Raw genomic sequence first — 18,210 nt, 5'->3', positions numbered from 1 at the left:
ACTTGCTTTTTATAAGTCCTGTTATTTCAGGTAAAGTAAATGTTTACAAACTATGTTTATTTACATACTCATTCCAGCAACTTAAGAGTTAATTCAGCTTCCAAAAAGATGATCTGGTGAAAAGTAACTTGACAGGGAGAAATGGTAAGTCTGGGGGTGGGGACAGGGCCTTAGATAAAAACTAAAGGCTCTAAGAGGAATAAATTAGAGGTGAAGGGGTAGGGGAGAAAGAAAAACTGTCAGGTAAATTAATGAGAGAAGAAAGAGCAGGATATGAGAGGGAAAAGAATGAATAGCAGACAGAAATGAAAATAAAGTAGAGCTGTGAAAGGGAGCAGGGAGGCAGGGTTGGAGCTGCAGTGCTGCCCAAGGAAGTATCCATCAATGGAAGCCTCACTGACAGCTGTTACCATAATGGGAAATGGCACCTAAAGAGGGAATGAGTCTGGTTTAATTAGTTAAATACCATTATCTATGTCCAGTGGGGGTGGGGAAAAAAAATGGAAGGATTGGTAACCTACCTCCTTTCACAAGCTGAAAGAAAAAAGTTTTGCCAGGAATTAAAGAGAAAAGGAGCAGTTTCTTCCTCAATAGATTTTCCAAGATCCCCATGTGTCCCTATTCATGGTGTATGTTAAAAGAGACCCATTTTGCTCTCATGGGGGCAACTAGAATCAAATATCAGTTCTTTACCTTGAACTGAAGAAAAGGTGTACTCACCTCTTTCCATCTTTCAGCCAGCCCCATGTAAGGATCCTTGATGTAGCAGGAAGCAAGCACCATCCCTGATCACTGAGGTAGCACCAAGATTTCATTCCGCCCATCTGGGCTCTTAATCCAATTTTTCCACCAGTTGACCAAATGACTTAGGGCAAATCATTTTATTAATTTCTTCAGCACCAAGATTCAGTGATATGATCACTTAACTAAGGAAAATAAATTCTGGAGAATTCAGGAAACTTAATTTCAGGGGGAGGGGCGTCCTGGGGATTGAATCTAGAGTTTCAAGTTAAGCATGTTCTCTACCACTGAGCTACTCCTTCAGCCCAGGAAATGCAATTCAGAAAATGCAATTCTTTAGGAAAGTAAGGTCTTAAAGACAAATCTGAACTTCACTAAAGAAAAAAGAGAAAGTTCATTTCACCCCACCTCTACTGTTTCTTTTTTTTTTTTTTTTTTTGCTTTGTATTATGGATTGAACCCAGGGCTTTAAGCATACTGTTCTACTCAGCTGTAAACCCCTCCCCCAGGCTTTTGTGCAGGCTGGGCAAGCACTCTACCTCTAACATCCCATCCTCTGAATGCCTAATGTTAAGAATTCTTTTTTAGGGGCTGGGGTTGTGGCTCAGTGGTAGAGTGCTTGTCTGGCACTTGGGTTCCATCCTCAGTACCACATTAAAAATAAATGAAACAAAGGCATTGTGTTCATATACCAAAAAACAAAAAAAAAAATTTAATTCTCTTTTAATTGGTATGTTATTAGAGTTTAATTATTGTCCCCTTTCTGGTTACATCAGATCTCAAAGATCATAAAAATTAAGTCACCTTGGTTCTACAGAGTAAATGATACAGACATGCTGGCCTGGAGTTTGGGAACGCCTGAACAGCTTCCAACCTCCAAACGAAATAAAACAAATTAAAATATAAAAGCCTGGGGCTGGGAATATAGCTCGGTTGGTTGAGTGCTCGCTTAGCACGCACAAGGCCCTGGGTTCAATCCCCAACACCACAAAAAAATAAAAAAATAAAAATAAATAAATAAATAAAAGCCTGCTAGACCTAGAAACCCTACCCAACAACTGGACACAGTGGGCAAATTTCTACCTTTAGAGGACATGAACTCCACAGGAAAAATAATTTTCCACGGGGAAATTACATTCACTGGAGGTTGTTTTAGGACAAGGCTGAGTAAATATTTCAACACCATATGTTCAGTTTTGGCAGGAGATGTAGGTGGGAAGGGAATCTCCATACTAGGGATTGCCCATATCACACCCCAGCTGGCTAGTCATGAAATAAGGAGAAACACACAAATATTTGGTCAAAACACTTTTAATGATGGAGGGGAAGACACTAGCATCTCCCCTGTCTGCTTTCGCTATGTTAGGAAGCATTGGAGCACACTACTTCAGAGGAGACGCCATCACTTAACAGCAGAGCCCTCACTCTCTCCTCCTTAGAACTCCTGTTCCCAAAAATCCTATGTTAAGAGTAAGCACTACATCTCATCACAAGACAGAGGCAGGAAGGAATCACCTGGAGCTTGTCTCCCAAAGTCTGGGGCTCTAAGAACCAGACAGTGGCAAAGACATAAGCCTTGGTCCATGATCAGGCAAACTGGGAAGGAAATGGGTTTTGAGAGGGGAGAATGAGGAAAATACAAGGGGCCAGGTAATAAAGGAGGGACTTATCTAAAACTAGAAGCACACTAGTGCTAGGAAATCCCCCATGATCCCTGATCCCTGGTGCACTGCTGCAAACTATGTCACTAGTAGCCCAAAAAGAACATTCATGAAAATGTTCACATTCACAAGAATTCAAGGTTCCCTCCTTCATATCATGTCCTTTTCTTAATCACCTAAATTCCCAGCAAGCCCTATACTTCAGCAACATTCCTCAACTCTCCACTACTTCACAATCACCCTTACCAATAAAGCTCATTAAGATACAAACTAACTTCGTGTTTCCCAAAGTACCCCATAAGAGTCACTTGTCAAGAAATCTGCTTGTTTCCCAACTTTAAGAATCCATGATGACTGAGAAGCTGGGGATGTGCCAGTATACTAACCCTACAACACCTTTGCCTTAATGTGCCTCTCAAGGGCTTTACTGGGAAGAATATACTATGCCCTTCATCTCTCCCTACCTCCTAGGGTCAAACCACCAATTACTGGAACATCTTCATTGACAGCACCTTCTCAAGCAGGAGGAAGGAGAAGGAACATGCAGTTTGTTGCTTCTTTTTTTTCTGATGGGCTTCTTAGGCACTGCCTAAGGAAAGGAGGCTGTCTTCTTGGCTTCTCTGGATTCCATTGTTGGGGCCACCTTCTCCACCACAGTTCCTGAACCAAACAGCACTAGTGGTGCCAGGCCTAAAGTGGTAATAGAGGTGTGGAGCTGGAACTCCAGGGCTTTGTGGGCAGGCCACATGACTGGAAAGCTGTGCACTGGTTGCAGAAGGTATGGAACCCACCGCCCCCCTCCACCCACCAGCTAGGCAGAAGGTCCTAGGACAAGAAATCCTGCAGAGCAACCTGGTCACCAGTGAGGAGTGGCAATGAGCCCTCCAGAGACAGTTATGAGCCCCTTTGGGCTGGGCTGTAATTCCAAACATTGTGCTTAGGTGCACCTGCCAAAGGAAAAGGGAAGAGGGAAAAGGAGAGCTCCCCTTGAGAATATGAAAGCCACAGATAACCTATTTTCCTCAGGTAAAAGAATGAAGAGGGGAGAAAATTCTTTAGGGAACCATCCCCTGGTAAGCACAATAATTTCCAAGCTCAGGGACTAGAAAAAAAGCCACTAGAGACACTGATGTAGGAACTCAGAGAAAAAAAGACAAAATAAGGGTTCATAAATCTTGGAGGTCCTTCTATGGAGCTCTCAGTTTCTGCTCCCTAGGTCAAAGGGAAGCAGGTATAGAAAACAGGCTCATGGGATTGTGGGGTCATCCTTTCGAGGGAATGGGGAGAGCCCTGGAGAAGTGATGGAAGGTGAACAGCCAGGGACCAAGGAAAGAGCAGCAATATTCTGAGGGCCATGGGGGGCAAAGGGCTGTACCTGGTGGTGAGCCAGCAGCATATGCTTCTTGAGGGTAGCTCGCTCAAGGAAGCCCTGCCTGCAGAAAATGCAAGTGAAGAGCGGCCCCTCCTTGGGGTGTGTCTTCTGATGCTCCTCCAGAGCTGCCTGGGTGGGAAAGGTCTGGCCACACACGTCACAGGTCTTTCTGCCACTGCTCTCTCCTGGCTCCTTTCTCACGACTTCTTGCAAGCTCAGCTCCTCCACCAAGGGGGTGCCCGTGCCTTCCCTTTCTGGAGTGAGTGCTGTTACCGGGCTTGAGCTCCTCTCCAGTTTACCCCCCTCTTCCATGCCTCCTGAAATATCACTGCTGCCCTGCTCCATGGGCTGGGGCTGATCCAGGCAATCAGGTGGAGGCGGAGGTGGAGGCAGAGAAGACTGTTGATTCGCTTTCTCATTATTGTCTATTTCCTTCCCAGCCGTGGCTGCTGCTGCCATTGACCCCACCTCCTCCTCTGCCCCAGATGCCTCTTCCGAGTCACCTCGAACTGATATTGCCTTCTCACCTCCACTCTCTGAGCCTCTTCCTGCTAAAGAATCTTCATCAGTCACATCTTCCTCTTCTTCATCATCCTCATCCTCTTCCTCAGACATTTCCTCTTCCAGTGATGGCTGCTGGGACTGCTGCTGGGGGAAGCTTCCCACCGCAGAGACTGCAGATTGCTCAGAGCCATTTTCCTGGGCAGCTCCTCCACCCTCTGGGAGTGTGGTACCACCATTGGGGATCTGGCCCCCTAGGTGCATTCGAACATGCTGCTGCAGAGTGACAGCATTAGTGAACTTCTTCTGGCAGATGGGGCAGGAGTTCTGGGCCCTGGCAGCCGGACTGGCCTTATGGCCAACGAAATGTGCACGCAGATTTCCCCGGGTGGAGAAGGCTCTGCCACACACTTTGCATTTAAAGGGCCGCTCACCTCCATGTTGGCCATAATGCAGGCGTAGAGCCCGGGGACAGCTCAGCACCCGGAGACAGATGACACACTGGTTAGGTCCAGAAGAGGATGAGGATGAAGGCGCAGGGGTAGAGGTAGTAGGGGCTGCTGATGGAGTAGAGGCTACTGCCACAGCTCCCTGTCGGTCAATCTTTTCTACCAGCTGCTGCAGTTTTGATGTCTCAGAGGGTGAGGCCCCCAGGGGCTCTAGCACATAGGGGAAGGGGAAGCTGCCAGTGGATTTGAAATGGTTGGTAAGTAGTGCCCAGCTTGGTAGTGAAGTTACCAGCTTACTTAGCTGCATGCGGGTTGCTGTGCCACTTTCTGACACTCCACTGATGGCTGAGCCCTCACTCCCTGGGGGAGTGTTTTCGTCAACTTTACTCTTGGGTTCCACTGCCTTCATGAGCACAAACTTATTGAAAGCAGGGAGCCCGGGAGCTGTGGCTGTCCCTGCCCCGGTGGAGAGCAGTGTGAGGCTCTCTGTGGCACTGAGTGCTGTGGTGGAGGCCACCAGAGGCTTGCGTTCCATACCTCCACCTGGTGCGGCTGCCTCCTCCTCAGCCTTCTCTGGTGGTACAGACATACCATAGGGCAGGCCGCTGCTGGTGATGACATAATCGAGGTGCTCTGGCACTGGATGTGGGTTCATCTGCACATGTGGATACTTCTCACGATGCCGGTGGAAATGCACCTTAAGGTTCCCACGGGTGGTAAATCGGTTGCCACAGACATTGCACTTATAGGGCCTCTCACCAGTGTGGGAGCGGAGGTGGATCTGCAGGGCACTGTCACTGCCAAATACTTTGGCGCAGAAGCGGCATTTGTGTCTTCCACCTGGTTTCTCCAAGGGACCCATCACTTCCCCATAGCTCAGCTCACCACTTCCATTCTTTGGCTTCAAGAGCCCTGGGGAGGCAGTGGCCTCAAGGCCCCGGGCTGCCCCAAGACACTGTGCTGCCAGTAGTCCTGTGGTGCCTGGGAATGCCAGATGAGGTGAGGCAATCAGCTGATCTGTGCTGCCTGGAAGGGCAGGGGAGGGGGCAGGGGTAGGCTTGTGGTTTCGCCCAACCCCTCCAGCAGAGAAGGGATGCTGTGCCCCCAGTGGGTGGTAAAGGTGGAAGAAAGCCTGCTTGGGTGTTTCTGCCCCTGAGGAGGAGGAGGAAGAGGAGGAAGGTGCCAGTGTCTTGCCAGTTTGAACAGGCTTGATGGGGCTGAAGAGGGGTAGTAGGGGTTTGGTGGAAGAGGCAGTCCCTGTCCCAGGTAGCTCTGAGGGACTGGCAGGGGCACCTACTGACTGGCCTAAGGAGCCAAGCAGCAGCACCTGCCGGCAGATTTGCTCAGTCATCTGCATCTGATGGATTTGCCTCTGCTGCAGCACACGCAGTTCTTCCAAGATCAGAGGAATGTTCAAGTGGCCGCTGCCTACACCTGGGGGTGGAGGGGGAGGAGGTGGAGGGGGTGGTGCAGGAGTGGACTCTGGAGGTAATGGGGTTGCTCCCAGCTTGGGACTGGCCAAGATCAGGCCCCCACCTCCCCCAGCCGCTGTACCTGCGGCAGCGACCAGGAAATGCCCTGAAGACTCCTCTCCTCTCCGCTCTGGGCCCCAGGTGGGATCAGTTGGTCCAGAGGACCCGGATTCTGTAGGGTTGCTGTTCTCTGTGTCCATGACTTGGGGACTGCTGTGACCTTCAGGCCGGGGTTCAGAGGAGGCATTAGAGTTGTTGGGGTTCTCTTGGCCCCCAATTATCACCATTACAGGAGGTTCAGTAGAACATGCATTCTGGTGGGTGAGGAATTCAGCTGGGTCTGTGAATTGTGCGCAGCATTTGGCACAGACTTGGGGGTGGTCCTCCTCGCTAGCATCACCTGGGAAGAAGACAAGGAGAGAGTGTGTGGGTGGTGCATTGGGTTGGCTATACAGAGGCTCTAATTAACAACGAATCCAGTAACCGCTAGTTGGGGGAGATGAGCTCACCCTTAAGCCATGCAAAAGGCTAGAGCTCAGTCTTGAACCTCGTGAAGAGATTCACCCCAGTAAGGGGAAGTGTGTGTGTGGGGGGTGGGGGGGTCATGCACAATCCACTCCCCTCTCCCATCACCTCACCGCCCCCCTCTTCTTTGGCCCAGGGGAGTGGGAATGGATGTGAGGACTGCAGCCTATGCACAGAATTATGCATTTTATCCCGCCCATCACAAGTTCTTACCCCCTCAAGTCCCCTCCCTCCTCACCTCTGCAGGAGCCTGGCCCTACCGCACCTCCGAGCTCCGCGGGCTCCCCGCAGGGGCCCCCGAGACGAGAGCTCCTCCCGGCTTCGTGCGCCATGGTTGCGGGGGAAGCGGAGGGCCCGATGGGGTAGGAGACAATGGATATCAGGATTGGGGAAGCGACCGTGGCCGCCGGGGCTGCAGCAGGTTCTGCACCCAGCGGCCCAGACTGCGGAGATGGAGATCGGCGGCGGCGGGGGCAGGGAGCAGCGGCGCAGCGGCGGAGGGGGAGGGGAGCGAGGAGGCGCGGAGGAGGGGAGGAGCTGGAGCGAGAAAGCTGGGAGAGGGGAGATGGGGGAGGAGAGTTTGTGGGGAGGAGCTGCTGGAGAGGGAAGCAAGAGCTGGAGGCAAGAGCCACAGCGCTAAAGGGGTTGTGGGGGCGGGACCCTGAGCCTCCGAGGGTTTCCCGAGGCTCAGTGACAGGTGCTGTGAGGCACGGTGGGGATCCACCTTTACTTGCCCTTTGCCAGCTCCCCCTGTTCCCAGATGTCTTTGCCCAGACCTGCCCCCCCACCCGCCTAAGCTTAAGGGGCACAGTGGGAAACTGTAGCCCTGCTCAACAGAGCAAGGCGATAGGCTTCTCTTATTTTTCTTTGGATAAAGGATCCGCTGAGCCTGGAAAACGTGGCTTCCAGAGAGGGGGTGGTCTCATCTTAAGAATCTGAGGACCAAAGCGGGAGGAGGAGCCCCAAACGTCCTCCCTCACCAGCAACCCCGCACCCACGTACTCCCAAGTTTTGTCCGGTCTTCCTCACTTCCATTCCCACACTACCCCCATCTCTCTCCACAAAATAAGTTTCTCAGGATGAGAGGCTGCAAGGTAGAATTTCCAAGGAAGTCATTTCAGGTCTCCTGTCTGCGGAACACGAAGCCCCTTTTCTCCCCGCCCCTTCTCCCCCAGAATAATAGCTGAATGCAAACTACTGCACAGACCACCGGGCCAACACCTAATGTATAGAATTCATGCTTATTTAAGAATCCAGTTTTCTATTTAGTGCCTTCATCTCTACCCTCTTACTCCCCTGTTCTCCTCTTTCAACACTTGCACACTGTCCCTGTAACCGACAATAGGTTTGGGAGGATGCCTGCAGAGGCCTACCGAGGCCCACCCAGCTCTAACCTGGGGGGAGGGGAACTTCTGAAACAATGGAGAAAATGCAATAGGAGCTACAGGCAGCCTCTCAGCGTCCAAACCCCATTTACCCCTAACCTGGTTTGAATGCCTAGACTGACTGACACCTGCTCAGAGGTTGCTTCCCATTTAGGGAGAGAATATAGGTAGGGCTAAATAAGATGCATCTTGGGCCAGGTAGTCTGCATTCCCATTCCCTTTCTGCCTTAAAATGAATCCGAAAGGGTTTTCCAATTCCTAAAAACACAATTTTTCATTTGATTTTTTTTTTTTTTTTTTTTTTTTTTTTTTTTGCTTTTGGTACCGGGGATTGAACTAGGGGGCGCTTAATCATGGAGCCACATCCCCAGCCCTTTTTTGGATTTTATTTAGAGACAGGGTCCTGCTGATTTGCACAGGAACTCGCTAAATTGCTGAGACTGGTTTAGAACTTGAGGTCCTCCTGCCTCAGCATCCAGAGCAGCTGGGATTACAGGCTTGAGTCACCACATCTGGCCTCTGTTTTACATTGAGAAGTAATGACATAATCCCAGCTACTTCTTGTAATCCCAGCGGGGGTGGAGGTGCTCAGGCAGGATGATTACAAATTCCAGGCCAGTCTCAGCAATTCAGCAAGATCCAGTCTCTCAAAAAATAAATGTAGCTCAGTGGTAGAGCACCCATGGGATCAATCACCAGTTACACACACAGGAAGTAACCACAGGCCCTTGGTTTTGTGGTTTGCTGGGGCATCAGTAAACTCACTTTTTTATTTTTTTGGGGGGTGCTGGGGATTGAACTCAGGGACACTCAACCACTGAGCCACATCTCCAGCCCCTTTTTTATTGTTGTTGTTTTGTATTTTATTTAGAGACAGGTTCTTACTGAGTTGCTTAGCACATCTCTGTTGCTGAGGCTGACTTTGAACCCTGTGTCAGCCTCCTGAGTGGCTGGGATTACAGGCAGGCGCCACCACGCCTGGCATCACCTTATTCTTAATCCCAGTTCTTGCCTGACTGGTAAACTGAGGCCTGGTGATCTGTCACCATGCTATGCCATCATTTTCCTTATCTATTTTTATTAGAGTTTTATAGTCATACATAGTAGTTCATCCTGACAAACTCATATTCATGGAAATCCATTTCAGTTCAAGATACTCTCTTTCCCCTCCTGTCCTCCTTCCCCTCTCCCATTCTTCTTTCTCTACTTGACTTCTTTTCCTTAACCTATTCACCATTTCCCTTTTCATAAAGTGATAATAGTGTAGTAGCTTCACTCACTATTTTTTTTTTTTTTCTTTCCTGGTGCTGAATGAACCAAGGCCTTGCACCAAGCACTCTACCACTGAACTATATATATCCCTATATCCCTAGTCCGAAAAACTTTTGACAATTTTTTTTTTTTTTTTTTTTTTTTTTTTTGGTGGTCTGGGGATTGAACCCAGTACCTTGATAATGCTAGGAAGCACTCTAGGAATGGCTGAGTTACACCTCAGCCCTTATATGGGCATTATTGAGTTTGGAGAGTCTGAACATTATCAAATAGAGAACTGACATTGTCAATAGTAAAATAATCAAATTAACCTAAAACACACATATACTAAAATGAGATTTTTTTCATATTGCTAATTAATTTTTTTCTCTGTACTGGGGATTGAACCCAGGACCTCATGCATGCTTGGCAAACACGACTGAACTACACTCACACCCCCAATCTTATAAATTTCTGAGTTAAGATATTGGTTAATATTGGCATATGTCAAGGATAAGGAGTCATTAGGGGGGAGAGCTGATACAACCTAATTAAAATAGCCACTGTATTTTCAACATAAATTTTGCCTATCTTAACAAATTGAAACCATCTTACAATCAATTATGTTTTGAAACTTCAGGTAACCTTAAGGATCTTAGCATTTTGAGTCACAGCTCTGAAACAGATGGGCTTTCTACTGCCTTTCCAAATGAGGAAGAAGGGGTCTGTTTTAATTACAGCAAGTCACAGTTTAATACAATGTGGTTTGTTTTTACAGATGAGGAAATTGAAGCTCCATCCGAGAGGTTAAGTGACTTTTCCAAGTTCACACAGTAATTCACTGAAGCAAGCATTCATAATTTTGACTCCTGTCCAGTGCTTTCTCAAGCACAACACATTGTGTGGCTAGAGAAAGGGCCCTGTGTGGCTCCTACCTGTCATTTGCTCTCTGGCCTAAGTAAGGGAGAATCAGATGGAGACTTTCTACTGAGCATTTGTTAATTAGCATCGGACATTTGATATCCAGTTGCTGTTTGTCAAGTCTTCTGACAAGAAAAGAAATCCTTTTCTTTTCATCTTCTCCTGGGAAACACTGTCCCCTTTTTTACTCTTTAATGAAACGTGCTTTCTGATGCGTAATTTGATCTGCACTCTTCTTTAAGGTAAATTTAGCCCCTGGTGAAAGGTGACGGATCAACAGCCACCTGTAAGAGGAACCCTCCACTTCTCAGCACTATACACTCACTGTAGATCCTGAAAAGGGGGGCAGGATTCTTATGCAGACATGAATAAAGTCACAAACACAGGAACAAACTAAACTGGTTATGTTGTCCCAAGATAGCAGATAAAGTGAGGTCACCTGCAGAGTCTAGGGGAGATATAGAATTAAGACCTAGACATGCTTGTTCAAATTTACAAAGAGCAGAAATGACAAAGGAAAAAGGAAACCAGGTGGCTTCCCCCTCTAACCTTGGTGCCCCATCACATTGCTGCTTTAGGCTTGGAAGAGAATGGTTAGGGAGAACAAAGAGGAAAATAGGTGGGTTGTGGGTGGCAGTGTAGCATAAGTGAACAGTGGTTCTCACACTTTGCAGCCCATTAGTATTACCCTGAACTTTTAAGAATTTTGATGTTCAGGCCTTGCCCTAGACCAAATTAAGTCAGAATTCCTAAGGGTAGGATCCAGGCATTAGTATTTTTGGAAAGCTCCTCAGTGATTCCAGTGTACAAGTAAGGGGTTGGAGGTGTATAGCTCAGTTGTACAGTGCTTGCTTAGCATGAGGAAGGCACTGGGTTCAATCCCCAGCAAAGAAACAAAAACAAAGATGGACGCAAACAAGCAAAATAATGTACAGCCAAGGATGAGAACTACAGTATTAGAGAACTGTCCTTCCCATCAAACCTTCCACCTTGTTCCTCACAAACTGAACCTGGTCAAAATTGGAACAGAGGCAAAAGGAGCTGCCTGTGCTAAATTTTAGCCTCAGGTTCCCTCTCTGCTCTGCCTACAATCATATGCAAGCTTTTTTGTGTCCTTTCCTGGTTTAAAAAAAAAAAAAAAAAAAAAAATCTGTATCTGATAAAATTTTAATTCTATTTGAAAACAATAGAATTTGTTATAATTTACATCTGACAGTGATTTTAAGCTACACTACTGTATTGCTGTTCCCAGGGTATGTGCATCTTTGATATTTCTTTTCTTTTTTCTTTTAAAACTTTAGTTGACAATTGAGTCTTTCTTCTTTTCTTTTCATTTCTTTTCTTTTCTTTTGGTACTGGGGATTCAACCAAGGACACTTTGCCACTGAGCTACATCCCCAGGCCTTTTCGTTTATTTATTTATTTATTTATTTTATTTTTGGTATCAGGAATTGAACACAGAGAAACCTAACCACTTAGCCACATCTCCATCTCCAGCCATTTTTTTGTTTTGTTTTGTTTTTAATTTTGAGACGGGGTCTCACTATATTGCTTAGGGGCTTTGAACTTGCCATCCTCCTGCCTCAGCTTCCCAAGCCCCTAGGGTTACAGGTGAGCTCCACCGTGCTCAGCTAAGCCATATTTCTAATTGTAAATGAAAAGTTTTATTCTACAGAGTTGGAACATCATTCAGCTACAAAAGAAACAAAGCATACTATGTAAGCACCTGCCTAAGCTTACTTGTGTTGAACATTAAACCAATGCTAATTGGTAGCTTCCATAATTATACACTGATTTTTGCAACTGTTGCCAAGATTACATCTTAGAGGGAATGTCCCATCTTCTCTTCCTCACTTCTCTTCCCTAAATGCATACACATTGACCTTTGCCAAACCAAATTAGTGCACCCAAACCTCCTAATGCACCTACGGCTTGTGCAACACAGTAGACAAAGAAGCACAATGATTTGTGTTAAGTGAGGAAAATATACTAGTTTCCAGATTAGAAATATAGTAGTTTAAGTGTTAAAAAGGGTCTCACTGAACATTTTTCTGAAATCAAAGAACTCAACATAGAGAATTCATACCATTTTTGGAGCTGGAAAGAAAGGATCTGAACCTTTCATTGAGCACAGTGATTCGGAGCTCAGTTAAAGTTCCAACTTTAAGGGCTGGGGATATAGCTCCGCTGGTAGAGTGCTTGCCTCATGTGCACAAGACCCTGATTAAATCCCCAGCACCACACACACAAAAAAGTTCCAGCTTTAAACCTTTCTCATCTTTGTGGTATTGGGAAAATGTCCTAATCTCTCTAAGGTTTGGATTACTCCTCTTTAAATTTGGAGGTGGGGTGCTATAAAAAGGAATGAAATTATGATACATGCTGTAAGGTGGATGAACTTAGAAAACATTATGCTAAGTGAAATAAACCAGTGTGTGGACAAATGGATTCCATTTATATAAGGTACCTAGAATTAGTAAATTCATAGAGACAGAAAAATAGAATAGAGGCTACCAGAAATTGCAGGAGGGGAGAATAGTGATCTGTTGTTTATTGAGTACAGAGTTTCTTTTTTTCTTTCTTTTTTTTTTTTTTTTTTGTGGTGCTGGGGATTGACCCAGGGCCTTGTGCATTCGAGGCAAGCACTCTACCAACTGAGCTACATCTCCAGCCCCAGAGTTTCTATTTGATGATGAAAAATTCTGGAAATAGGGCTGGGGAGATAGCTCAGACAGTAGAGTGCTTGCCTTGCAAGCACAAGGCCCTGGGTTCCATCCCCAGCACCGCAAAACAAACAAACAAAAAAACAAAACAAAACAAAAAAAAATTCTGGAAATAGATGGTAATGGTTACATAACATGGAGAATATACTTAACGTCCCTGAATTATATACTTAGAAATGGTTAAAATGGCTGTGCACAGAGTCATGTGACTTGGGAGGCTGAGTCAGGAGGATCACAAGTTTAAAGCCAGCCTCAGCAACAAGGCAGGGGATGTGGCTCAGTTAAGTGCCCCTGGGTTCAATCCCTGGTACCAAAAAAAAAAAAAAAAAGAAAGAAATGGTTAAAATGGTAAACTTTGTTATCTATATTTAACCACAATAAAACTTTTTTTTTTTTTAAACTGGGGGGTTGGTTAGGGATGTAGCTCAGTGGTAGAGCACTTTTCTAGCTAGCAAGCATAAGCCCTGGGATCAATGCCCAGTACCAAAAAAATAAAAGATGAGTATACTGGTAGAAGAGTTGGGAAGAAATAAAGGAAAAGAAATGCAGGAGCTGGGGATGTAGCTCAGTTGGTAGGGTGCTTGCCCCGCAAGCACAAGGCCCTGGGTTCAAATCCCCAGCACTGAAAAAAAAAAAAGAAAAAAAAAAAGCAAAAATGGCCTAGCATAGTGCCTGAAAGCTCCATAAATATTACCCATAAATGTTACTAGAAAACATTTTTCTGGGGAAAGAAGACTTGACTTGCCCAAGATCACACAGCCTGAGTCCAGACTATATTGAAAACCAGGTTTTTCTTCTTCCTTATTTAGTGCTCTTTCCAGGCCTGAGTTGCTTTTTTTTTTTTTTTTTCACCTTTTTGGTATCAAGGATTGAACCCAGGGGTGCTTAAACACTGAGCTACATTCCCCAGGCCTTTTTATATTTTTATAAAATACATTTATATTATATATTTAGAGAGAGGGTCTCACTAAGTTTCTTAGGCCCTTGCTAAATTACTGAGGCTGGCTTTGAACTCCTCCTGCCTCAGCCTCCTGAGTGCCTCACCCTGCTGGCCTGAGTTGCTTTCACTCTACTGAGAAATATTTTCTTTCTGATCCCTACCGTGGGGCGCTGTGTGTGTGTGTGTGTGTGTGTGTGTACCTGCAGCTGAACATGCCAAGGGAGGGGCTCAAAGCCTGAGAGATGAAACTCTACTTCTAGATGTAAAGATAAAAGAGAAGAGAGACCTCAAAACTCTATTTTTGCCTTCTTTCCCCTTTTGCTGTTCTTGCTTTTGCCAACTTCCATCTCAAGTATTCCTTTCTCTCCCTCTAGATCTCTTTGGCTGTTGTCCTGGTTTCTCCTTCTCACTAAATATCTGGGTTTCTGATAGCTTTCTTTATTTCCCAGATGTACTAGTTTGCAGTTTCCCCAGTTACATCCCTTATGTTCTCTAATTCAGATTTCTAGACTCTGTAGGAGAGGTTGTTTTTCCCCCCTCTCCAGAGTTTTTAGTAAATTGACTATTTCCTGCTCATCACTTAAAGGCAATAACTATTAAGTTTTGGTGTTCTGGTCAGGAAGCTGAGCAAACATAAGGTTGAAAAACAGGTTTTTCAGACTGTTTCTTGGTGCTGTTGTAGGTCACTGCAAACTTGAGTCTTTAAAAATATTCAACAAAAGCTCAGCATTTGCTTGTCATATGTGGTAAACTTTGCTTAAAAGTGGGCAAAAAGCCAGTGGGGTGGCACATCTCTAAAATTGAGGCTGAGACAGGAGGATGGAAAGTTCAAGGCCATAGAGTGTTTTTGCCTGGCATGTGCCTGGGTTCAATTCAATCCCCAGTATGGCACAGCAGGGGATCAGGTGCGGGGGAGGTCGAGGCCAGCCTCAGTAATTTAGTGAGACTCTCAGCAACTTAGTGAGACCCTGTATCACATTAAAATTTTAAAAGGCTGGGGATATTTATAGTTCAGTAGTATGTCCCTGAGTTAAATTCCTAGTACCCCACTCCATCCCCCAAAAATAAGAAAGAAAAGGGGGAAAAAAGACTCCAGAGAACATTAGTGGCCCTCTCAAGGCTACTAAATAAGTGTCTGCTGATGCTGATGATGATGACCATAATTTAACATGTATGCCAAAGGATATAGTGTGCCCTGGATTAAGTCCTAAAATAAGTGCTCAAGATCCTTCCCCCACCAATTTTTTTTTTTTTTGGGGGGGGGTGGTGGTGCTGGGAATTAAGTCCAGGCCTCCTGCATGCTAGGCAAGTGCTGTACCACTGAGCTTTGCTCCCAGTCCCTTCCTTTCTAATTTTGGGTCATGCTTTGGGGCAGAAAAGCACATAATTGTCAAGGATTCTTTGTAGATCCTGTCTGTAAAAAGGAGGGAAAGAGGAATTTATGTATTATAAGCTTATGTGAGCAAGAAGGAATTTTAGTGAGCCACCTCAGATTGCCAGGTCATGAAAGTTACCTAGGTAGGATCTTTTGCTCTCAGGGGAACTCGTATGAGAAAACCCTTAGAAGTTCTCAAGGCTAAACTTAACAGAAGTTACTAGTGCTTTTTTGCCTTTCAGAGCTCAAAGGCAAAATTTCAAATGAAATTTGTTGCTTCCATTGGGTTCAAGCCTTTATTCTTCCTATGGGAATGGCATTTTAACAGCATCCTCATGCCCCAGGGTGTCCATAGCCCCAAGTGGGGATATATTTCAAGGGGCTTGAGACAGTTGCTCAAGATACCTTTTGACTCCCTCACAGGAGACTCTTCCTCAGCTGTGGTAAGGGGAATGGGTGAGCAGATGGGAGGAAGGAGAGAGGATGCCTCTTAGGGGTTGGGGGTGGGTGTTCAGCATAGTTCTACAATTGAACCAGCAGGGGAGCAGGACTGTGAGGCAGCTCTGAGGCTCTAGGGGAAGTCTCCTGTAGAGCACGAGGAGGAAACATCCGGCCTATAGCAGTATTAAGGAGGGCTAATGTGTCCCAGGAGGAAAGGATGCCACCACCATAGAACCTCTAAATATGGGCACAGTGGGATTCCAGCAAAGCAATGACTTGGGAAGATATGTCCTACCCCGAACTTAACATGTCTGTCAAGGTTGTTTCATTGTACTTGGAGCACTGATTTGACCTGAAGTCATTTTTTTTTTTTTTTTTCCCCACAAGGGGTGGAAAAGCAAGTTTAATACGTGATTAGTTTTAATCACTACAAATACACTGTCTTAGAGCTTTTCATGTCACATGTCTCAAAGAAATGCTGAAGTTTGCCAATAAGTTCTTGGTCATGTTTCAGTCAGAAGTATCACTACACTCACATAAAGTGATAACAACAATACTCACAAACATTAAGTGCTTAATTATGTTAGGTACTTTACTACATGTATTAAGCACTTATTTATGCTGGGTATTTTCCCCAAAAAACTTTACACATACTAACTCATTTTAATTCTCACAATCTAATGAGGTAGCTAGCTAGGATACTCATCTTTACAGATGGGGGCGGGGAACCTGAGGTATAGAGGGTAAAGCAAATCAGCTAACCAGTGGTGGAGTCAGAATTGGGCAAAAAAGCAATCCCGAAAACCTGGTTTCAGCACCTTTGTGCCTAATCCTATACTTTATTGAGTTTATCAACTATTTGCTAAGTAAATAGTTGATCCCTGAGCCAGGACTTTTAGACTTTCACAATGTGCACACATGTAGCCTGACAAATATGTCCAAAACTTGCCTGATCCTAAGAATTACCTGCACATTTGCAAAAGTGACCCTTGATCAGATCTATTCACAATCAGACCAGTTTGGAAAATCCTGATTTACTTGAGTGAGCATACCCGCCCTGAGCATCTGGAACCTAAGTTTTCCTTCTGATGAAGCTTTTCACTGTCTCTCAGGCTTTTAAAAAATGTCAGTTCTTGAAACCTCCTCACTCTATTATCTGCTTCTCACTTTCTGGAATGTTATAAGAATACATACAATTTTGCCCCTCAGGAATTCTGTTGCTCAAAAAACATATAGTCCTTGTAAAATGATCGAATATATTAGCAGGTTTGTAAGTTGAGTGTTTTTTGGTTTGTTTTTAAGATTGACCACCCTTCCAACACAAATCTCATGCAAACCTGTTCTCCAGCTTCCCCTCCAGATGACACGGATAACACGCCCCAAACCAGGCTGCATTCTGACCGACATTAGCTCTCTCCCTCTGGGAGCTCTGATCTGCTCTCGGCTCAGCCTAACAATGAGAAACTTTTTTCTCTTGTCCCTCAGGGGAACCTTCACGTTTATCCAATTCATTCCCTTGCAACCCAACTCTCAGAAAAAAAGAGGGGGGGAAATCCCACCCCTAAGAGACGGGTCTTCAGGTCTGAGGACGTTACTTAGCAACGGCACAAAGACCAGTGAGCAAAGGGGGACCTGGGGAGAAAACTCTTGGGTGGGGAGACAGAGCCAGTTTGAAAACTCCATTTCATCCAGAGAAAAACAAGGCAAACACAAACAGAATGAATCCCGAGAAAAGCCAAGGGGGGCTTTTCCCCAGCCTAGGTCAGCTCCTTACTCCCTGCATCTCAACTCTTTCACACCCCCAACGACCGAGTCCTCCCTGCCCCAGTTTCGCCCATGGCCCAGGTGCCCTCCCTTTGCCCTGGCCTGACCCACGCAGGGTGGGACTCGGGGGCCCCCCCCACCGCTCCCCGGCACCCACCGTTCTCAGACGCACTGGGACCTTCGCAGTCCGAGATTAACTGTTGGGGTTTCCGCTGCTTTCGCCGAGACATTCCCGGGAAGAGAGGTGGGAGAGGGAGGGGCAACGCACTTAGTCTCAACCGGGGTGACCTGGTCCGATCTCCTCCCCGGGTCTGAAGCCAACGGATGCCTCTCCCCCAGTGCAAATCAGTGTGAAGCAGAGATGTTCCCCCTTCCCAGAGACAGACTGACTCTCTCTGATTCCCGGTTCCCGACTCTCTCTCTCTTTCTCTCTCAATCTCTGCAAGTCTTTAAAGGGGAGACGCCCCCTTTTTTCCCTCTGCTTCTTCCCTACGCTTCTGCAGCTCCCATTGTAAAAGCAAAAATCCTAATCTTTCCGCACACTCTTTTCTTTTGTACTGCAGAGGAAAGGATTTAACCCTCTCCTCCCTGCGAGGGCTCTGGCCTCTCCCTGTGCTGTATGTTTAGAGACTGCCTGCCCCTCACTTGCTTTTCTAACTCTTCTCTAAGATCTTCTCGATGCTTTTTGA

General features: G+C 46.1%; 1 protein-coding gene across 3 annotated transcripts; it reads right to left on the bottom strand.

The window, feature by feature from the left end:
- Window positions 1-2,365: 2,365 nt before the first annotated feature.
- SALL2 (spalt like transcription factor 2) lies at window positions 2,366-17,971 on the bottom strand. 3 transcript variants are annotated; one of them, XM_079128696.1, is made up of 2 exons: window positions 17,679-17,971; window positions 2,366-6,596 (listed from the first exon to the last, which is right to left on the bottom strand). In XM_079128696.1, the coding sequence occupies exons 1-2, from the start codon at window positions 17,749-17,751 to the stop codon at window positions 3,649-3,651; spliced, it is 3,021 nt and encodes a 1,006-aa protein (XP_078984822.1). In that variant the 5' UTR covers window positions 17,752-17,971; the 3' UTR covers window positions 2,366-3,648. The 3 variants fall into 3 exon arrangements, with proteins under 3 accessions (XP_078984822.1, XP_078984823.1, XP_078984821.1); XM_079128697.1 differs by lacking the exon at window positions 17,679-17,971 and adding an exon at window positions 6,987-7,236; XM_079128695.1 differs by lacking the exon at window positions 17,679-17,971 and adding an exon at window positions 6,960-7,235.
- Window positions 17,972-18,210: the final 239 nt, after the last annotated feature.

The sequence above is a fragment of the Sciurus vulgaris genome (genome assembly GCF_902686455.1).
Source record: "Sciurus vulgaris genome assembly, chromosome: 2".
Lineage (NCBI taxonomy): Eukaryota > Metazoa > Chordata > Mammalia > Rodentia > Sciuridae > Sciurus > Sciurus vulgaris.
This window is presented reverse-complemented; position numbering and strand designations above follow the sequence as displayed.

Excerpts from the sequence above, each read along its gene's own strand:
- SALL2 (XM_079128695.1), bottom strand. The coding sequence starts at position 7,053 with ATGGCGCACGAAGCCGGGAGGAGCTCTCGTCTCGGGGGCCCCTGCGGG. Across the intron at positions 6,597-6,959 it reads AGGGCCAGGCTCCTGCAGAG|GTGATGCTAGCGAGGAGGAC; the intron begins GTGAGGAGGGAG and ends TCTTCTTCCCAG.